The 7,866-nt window shown below is 25.3% G+C and overlaps 1 protein-coding gene across 1 annotated transcript in view; it reads left to right on the forward strand.

Annotated features, from left to right (window-relative positions):
• The first annotated feature begins 594 nt into the window (after nt 1–594).
• The window catches only part of LOC117169350 (transmembrane 7 superfamily member 3-like), a 13,512-nt gene continuing 6,240 nt past the window's right edge, over nt 595–7,866 (forward strand). The window contains exons 1-2 of the mRNA XM_033355692.1: nt 595–892; nt 1,524–1,871. Coding sequence (XP_033211583.1) covers nt 790–892; nt 1,524–1,871 — 451 coding nt within the window. The 5' untranslated portion in view covers nt 595–789. The remainder of the gene's footprint in view (nt 893–1,523; nt 1,872–7,866) is intronic.

The following is a 7,866-nucleotide window of genomic DNA, read 5'->3' on the forward strand; positions in this document are numbered from 1 at the left end:
AAAGTATTTAAAATCTCATCTACGATTGCAAAGATTTACGTATCAATGTAAAATAAATTTAATCGAATAATTTTATTTTTAATTTAGTAACTTCAAATTCGTAATCAGCGTCTCCAAAAACCCCGAGTATAGATTTTCAAGCTCGTATATATCTTTTTTCAAAATTTTGGAATCGCCATCTTAAATCCGCCATCTGTGAATTTGAATATTTCCAAATTCTGACTTCGCATTTGTAATCAGCGAACTCCAAAAAAATCCCGAGTTTAGATTTTCCCTCAGCACTCGACTAAGTGAAGTTAGCTGGCGATGAGCGAAAAAAACTAATAGTGTTCAAAATCGAAGATATTATTCAGAAAAATGTATGTCCATTTTAATTTCTTAGCTATATGTGACAGATTAGCTTTTACGAATAAGACTTTCGTTGATTCCCGTCTAATGCGACTTGTGTTAGTTATAAATATAATCTGCAACCCAATAATAATCGACCAGCATAAGAACAACTTTCCTCAGTATATTTATACGAATGTTGGTGTCACTGTTCATCGCATGCTGGATTATGTTTATTTTCTTTTGTTTTGCTCGACGTAATTCTAGACAAGAGTCGAGACTGGCGATCCGATTATGGCCGAGTGACGACTACTATCACCCCAATGCGATTCGGATTAAGAGTTGGGACATTTTATCAGTTTATTTCCACGTGTTTCCATGGTTCATACAGACTGTAGTGAACTTGTAGTTTTTAATATTTTCATTATTATTTCCGAACTAGAAATTACGGCATAATTAAAAATGAAGTTTAAAACGGTGATTTATCTTCTGCTCATAATAAGCTCATCCAAACCTGGACATTCATTTGAGAATATAACTCAGAGAGTAGAAACTTCAAGAACCGGTAAGTGGATAAATTTAACCTTGTGTATCACGGACATATTTATTTTCTGAATTAAATATATAAAAAGGCAACATTTTTTAAAAACAAAACAAATACTATGAAAAATGCATAAATTGTGGGACGTGCTTCATACAATACAAAAAAGATAATATAGAAAATATATGAAAAATTTAAAAACCAAGCACCAGAGAATGTATTTTGAATCAAGGTATTTCGTGGAAACGAAGATAAATGCATGATTAATTAGACCTCTAAAAATATTTTCTAAGGATTAAAAAGTACTACGAAAATTCTGAAATCTGGTTTATATGCAGCGGGAAACTCTTGATAGAGATGAGATGAAAAATTTAAATTCTGAGAACCAGAAAATGTAATTAATAAAAAAAACGCATGTCAAGGCTCTTGTTCACTCAGGCACTTAAACAAAAATTAAAAATAATTATTAAACAGTTAAGATTAAGTTATTGCTTAATATTCATGTTTATTGTTATTTAATAAAATTGTATTGCCTAAAATTTGGCAGTGCTTATAAAAAAATCTTAGGGTTACAATTATGCATTTCCATGATCTCTATTGCTGATGTCTAATTCATCAAAAAGGTCAGAAATTTATTTTGTATTATATTTTGCAGATGATCATCCATATAAAATATCTCTTAAAAATTATGATCCATCAGAATTTAAAGCTCAAGCATTTACTCAACGCAGTTCCCTTTCTGCAAAAGACAACGTTACATTTACAATTACCGACATCCCTGATCTTGTTTCCTTCATGATTGTTCAAATTCACGCTTTTGAGAAGAACGTATCAATGTATTATACTGGGAATTCAGAAAAACCTTTGAAGGATATTATATTTGGTAGCAATATTGGTCTATTTGTTGATACAAGTGCGAAATCGTCTATTGATATTCATGTGGAGAATTACAACACAGAAATTGTCAAAGTTCTTCTTGTTGTCGTCGCTTATTCCAGTGAAGGTAAGCTCATTAACTCGAATGAAGTAGAAACTCGCCAAATAGTTTTTGTTTAATTCACGTCAAATGTGGTTGGCTGGTCTATACATTTTAAAGATACTAGACTATTATGTGCGTGCGCGCTCACTTGTATACTCTTTTTTTTTATCATTTACTCAATTTTGTTATAACAACTTATTTTTTCTTAATTTTCTGAACTCTTATATTCTTGTTCACATATTACGTAACGTTATTTTAAACCCTTTTACCTTCCCACACCCTAACTGCAGTTACATAACATTTTTTTGTATTAATTTAAACAATTTAATAGAACTTTTGTAAGTAAAAATATATTTTTAGGATGAAGTGCGGTATAGAAATACATTAAACAATATTTTGACGTAACACAACAATGCTTTTTCGATATTTTTTAGTTACACCCATTTTCAAATTATTTACAAGGAAATAAGTATCAGCAGTTTTTTTTTTAGAATTATATAAATTTTATAATTTTCATGAAACAATTAGGAAAGATTTTTAAATATTTCAGATATGTCAAAAAAAGAATGTAAAATATTTAAAAAATATACATTTTATATTGCAGGATTTTACAAATTATTAAAAATTTTTTAGCCTTTTCAAAAGATATTTAGGGTTTTTATAATTTCAGAAAAAATGATAAATATGATCTAATTTTTCTTGAAATTTTGAAAAATAATTTAAAATGTAAAAAATTAAGCTCAAAATCTTCAAAAATTTCTTACAAATTTGAAGAAAATTATAAAAGATTTTTGAATATTTCAGATTCGTCAACAAAAAATCTAGATTAAAAAAATAATAGGAAAAGTTTGAATACATTTAAAAAAAAAAATATATATATATATCTTTCTAGAATTTTTCTTGAAATTTTTAAAAGTTATTTCAAATGTAAAACGTTGCCTCACAACAATCGTTTCAAAACTTCTACATATCTCTTAAATTTACTATAATTTGTTCTAAAATTATATATTATGGCACGATGTTGCTTTAAAAACTTTTAAACCCTTTTTTAAAATTTTATGAAATAATTTGAAACGTTTCGTAATCTTTTGTGATAATCTCTAAGAACTCATTATTAAAAAATAGCACCCATGCGGTACTAATGGAGGTTACGAGTTTTTATATATAGGCCTAGCAATCTTGCGCGCGCTACGGCGCGCGCCTATTTGTTTTTTTATGAAAAATAATAAATCAAAACCCTATCTTTTCTATGTTATACATATTTAATGAAGGTTACAAAATCTTAGTATAAAATAATAGAAGACACCAAGGGATGAGTTCTTTATCTGAAACTGTAATTAATCTTTTCTAATAGGATTTCAATGAATTTTAGATTCTTTTGTAGAAAATGAAATTGAACTATTTTATTCCAAATGAGCTTTTTTTTATTAAAATTAATTTACCCCTAATATGGATGAATACCATTTATTACAATTTTGTAACTCACGTTGATGATAATAATATTCTTTAAATAATGAACTTTGCATTTTTACAACACAATTCTTGTAAATCAATTTAGAAAAATTTTAAACGCTTATTATAATAATCAATGCCCTTATAGGTAGAAAAACACATGTACTAAGCTTGATGCCACTTAGTAAACTCTTCCCTGAAAATCTTGGTTATCTTGTGGGGTGAAGGTGTTGTAAAAAATGTGGTTTTTGGTGGTAGATGGAGGGTAAAGGTGTCATAACTGTTTTAACGAAAAATAGTTTTTTGACTTAAAAGTTTAAGAAGTGGGACGAATTTTTTTTATTTCCTAACTGACAATTCTTTATTTAAGATTCGTCTTTTTAGTTGAAAAATTCATAATTGTAGTTAAAAATTCATCTCTTTGGTTAAAAAATTTACTATTTTTTTGAAAATTCTTTTTTTTCTGAAATAAATTAATTTTTTGTGTGAAAAAGTGACTTTGCTACTTTTGGTTTAAATTCGAATCTCTTATAGAAAATTAATCTTTATGATTGAAAATTCGTTTCTTTATTTTTACAATGCATCTCTTGGCAGCATCTGCATTCGTTGAAATATCAAATATTACATTTTCTATCGAAAATTCATATTTGCAGGTTAAAAATCCAACTATTTTATTGAAAATTTATATACTGGTTCGAAAATTCAACTCTGGTTAAAAATTTACATATTTGGTAGAAAATCTTTTTTTCTTATTTTAAGATGTCCACCACTACATTTTCATTGAGAATTCTTTTTTTTTTTTAAATGCAACTCTTTTTGGTTAAAGATTAATCTTTTTTGTTTGAAAATTTGGCCATTCAGTTTAAAATTTATATTTGTAGGTTGAAAGTTTAACTATTTGCTTAAAAGATAAACTATTCGGTTGTAAATGCAAATCTTTCATTAAAAAGCCAAATTTTTAACAAAACCGTTTACTCTGAAAATGAAAAAGTTTAATTTTTAGTTTAAAAAAATTAAACAATTTGCAACCAAATAGTTACTTTTTCATCAAAATACATAAAATTTTAACAAAATAGTTAAACTTTTAAATAAGTAGATAAATTTTCAACCAAAAACTAAAAAATATGATTATTTGAAAACAACAACAGCTGAATTGAACCAAAAAATGCATTTCAAGAAAATTTTTTAATTTTCTACCAGAGATAAATTTTTAAATAAAATAATGAATCTTCTACCAAAAAAATTAATTTGTAAAAGGTCGTTCAACCTTAAAACAATTAGAGAAACGTTCGACAAAAAAGATTAATTTTCAACCAAAGAAAGAAAGAATTTTCGACAAAAGGATGAAATTTTCAACGAAAATGATGAATCTTCAACCCAAAAAATATCCATTTTTACTCAATTAGTTTAACATTTAACCAAGTAGTCGAATGCAGACAAAAAAGACAAATTTTAAGCAAAATAGTCGAGTCCTCAAGAAAGGAGCTTTGACAAAAGATAATTCACAACTACCAAATTACAGTTATAGATGTATATATGCATGTATGCATATATTATCGAGCGCAAAGCTATAGAACGAACAAAGAAAACAGAAAAATATCTACAAAATTGTTGAGCTTTCAACCCGGAAAGACCAGTTTTCAAAAAAATAGTTGAATTTTCAACAAAAAGGGATACATTTTTATTGTGTTCATTTTCAGTAAGAAAATCAAGTTTCTGCCCAAAGAGATGAGTTTTTAACCAAGAAAAAATTTTAGTCAAGACTAATTGTTTAAAAAATTTATGGTGTTTGTTAGAAATTCGTCTTTTTCAGAAGAAAATTAATCTTCTTGTTTGAAAATTCATCTTGCTGATTGAGGATTCAACAATTTTTCGGACAATTCTTATTTTTTCCAAATTAATTTATTGAAGTGAAAATTTCACTTCCCGTTTTTGGTTAAAAATTTATTTATATTTTAATTACAAACTGTTTTGGTAGAGAACTCAGATATTATTCTTTTAATCACACTTTTTACACTTCTTTAAGTTGAAAATTATTTTTTTAAACTAAAAACTGAACCATCCCATTTTTTCGTTGAATATTAAGTTCATAATTCAGGCTTCATCTATTTCTGTTTAAAACGAAACTTTTTTTATTGAAAATTCAACTATTTTCTTCAAATTTCTATATATATGTATGAATATTTAAATTAATTTCTATAATGGCAAAATCTACTTATATTACTTTTGGTTAAAAAATGATATTTTTTAGATAAAAATCATATATTTGTTTGAAACTTTCTAGATTTTGTAGAAAATTCGTAATTTTTGGTAGAAAAGTAATATTCTTGGTTGAAATTAATATTTTTCATTAAGGATTCAGTTATTTAAAAAAATTCTTTTTCAGATTTAAAAATTCCTTTCTCTGCGAAAAATTAATTTATTTAAGAGGAAATTCGATTATGCCATTTTTGATAGAAAAATGATATTTAAAAAAAATAGATCTTTTTTGTTAAAAATTAAAATTTTTTTAAACCGTCTTTTTTAAGTAGGAAATTAATCTTCGTGGTTGAAAATTCATCTTTTTCATTGAGGGTTCAATTTTTTTTTTTAAATTCCTTCATAGTTAGTCAAAAATTAATTTATGTAAGCTAAAATTGGATTATACCATTTTTGGTTGAGAATTGATATTTAAAGTTAAAAATTGATCTTTTGTAGTTGAAAATTCAACCATTTGTTTGAAAATGCACATATTTCGATGAAAATTCGTTATTTTGGTAGGAAATTAGTTTTCTTGTTTAAAAATTCATCTTTGTGATTAAGAACAAAACTATTAAGTAGCACATTCCATTTTTTGTTAAAAATTAAATTTTCTAACTGAAAATTTAACTATCCCACTTTTGGTGGAACACTGAAATTTGGAATTAAAAATGGATATTTTTGAGTTCTTGGTTGAAAATACATGTGTGTGCTTGAAAGTTCAACTATGTATCATCAAATGCATCTATTTTAGTAAAATTTCAATTGTTTGTTAAAAATTAATGTCTTTAAGGGAAATTTTAATTATATCATTGTTGGTTAAAAACTAATAGTTTTTTGTAGAGTATAAATTTTATGGGTAAAAAATGAATCTGTTTTTTATTATTTTTAACATAGGTGTCCAAATTCCATTTTTTTGTCTTACATCAGAAAAAACATCTTGCATAATTTACTATAAAAAAAATGTTAATCGCTAAGAGATTCTGTTATATAATATATAGAACCTGCCTGATTTAAAGTAAATTCTATTTTATTTTAAATACTTTTTACAATATTTTTCTTGTATTTAAAATTAATTTAGTTGAAAATTATATTATTTGTTAAAAAAGATTTTTTTAAATAGAAAATTAATCTTTTTTGTTGAAACTTTTACTATTTGGTGTCATGTCCATCTGTTTTAATTAAAATTTAAAATAACCTGTAGAAAATTTAATTTTTTTGATTGAATATTAACTTTTATAAACTAAAAACTGAATTATTCTATTGTTGAATATATATATATATATTTTTTGAAACTTCATCTTTTTACTTAAAAATTATTTTATGGGTAAAAAATTAATCTGTTTTTTATTATTCTTAACATAGATGTCCAAATTCCATTTTTTTGTCTTATATCAAAAAAAAACGTCTTGCATAATTTACTATAAAAACAATTTTAATCGCTGAGAGATTCCGCTAAATAATGTGTAGAACCTGCCTGATTTTAAGTGAATTCTATTTTATTTTTAATTCTTTTTATAATATTGTTCTTGCATTGAAAATTAATTTAGTTGAAAATTCTATTATTTGTTAAAAAATATTTTTTTAAATAGAAAATTAACCTTTGTGATTGAAATTTCATCTTTTTTGTTAAAACTTTTACTATTTGGTGTCAAATTCGCTTGTTTTGGTTAACATTTTAAATAACCTGTAGAAAATTTCATTTCTTGATTGAATATTAACTTTTATATACTAAAAACGGAATTATTCTATTTTTGTTTAAAATTTTTTATTGAAACTTGATCTTTTTTAGATGAAAATGGAATTATTTGTTTGGAAATTCCCGTATTCTCTTGAAAATTTGTGTTTTTTGTTAGAAATATAAAACTTCTCCTTTGAAAATTCATCTTTTTGATTGAGAATTCAACTGTTTTGTTGTAAGTTCCTTTTTAGTTGTTCAAAAACTAATTTCTTGCCGACCATTGGGTGATAATGACAGTGCACGTACATCCCTATAGTATGTATCTGTTGTTGGAGGTTTTCGAAATTGTGCTTTTATAAAATAAAAATTGAGTATTTGGCAAAATAGACGGCAGATATGAAGACCCAATACATCCATGAACCTGAACTTAATTCATTCAATGCCATATTTCTTAACCTATATATTGTTTAAAAGCACATAAAACATTGGAAGCCTATTTATTTTATACAGCTATTTTGTTGTGAAGGTGAAGTGCAAGGAGTTTAATGGTACTTTTCTGATATTGCGTAAAGTTAGTGTAACATTTGTGTATTTTTAGTTATAAGTTAATGTTTTAGTTATTATTTGTATTCAATATAAACATTAAAA

Source organism: Belonocnema kinseyi, chromosome 1 (assembly GCF_010883055.1).
Source record: "Belonocnema kinseyi isolate 2016_QV_RU_SX_M_011 chromosome 1, B_treatae_v1, whole genome shotgun sequence".
Taxonomy (NCBI): domain Eukaryota; kingdom Metazoa; phylum Arthropoda; class Insecta; order Hymenoptera; family Cynipidae; genus Belonocnema; species Belonocnema kinseyi.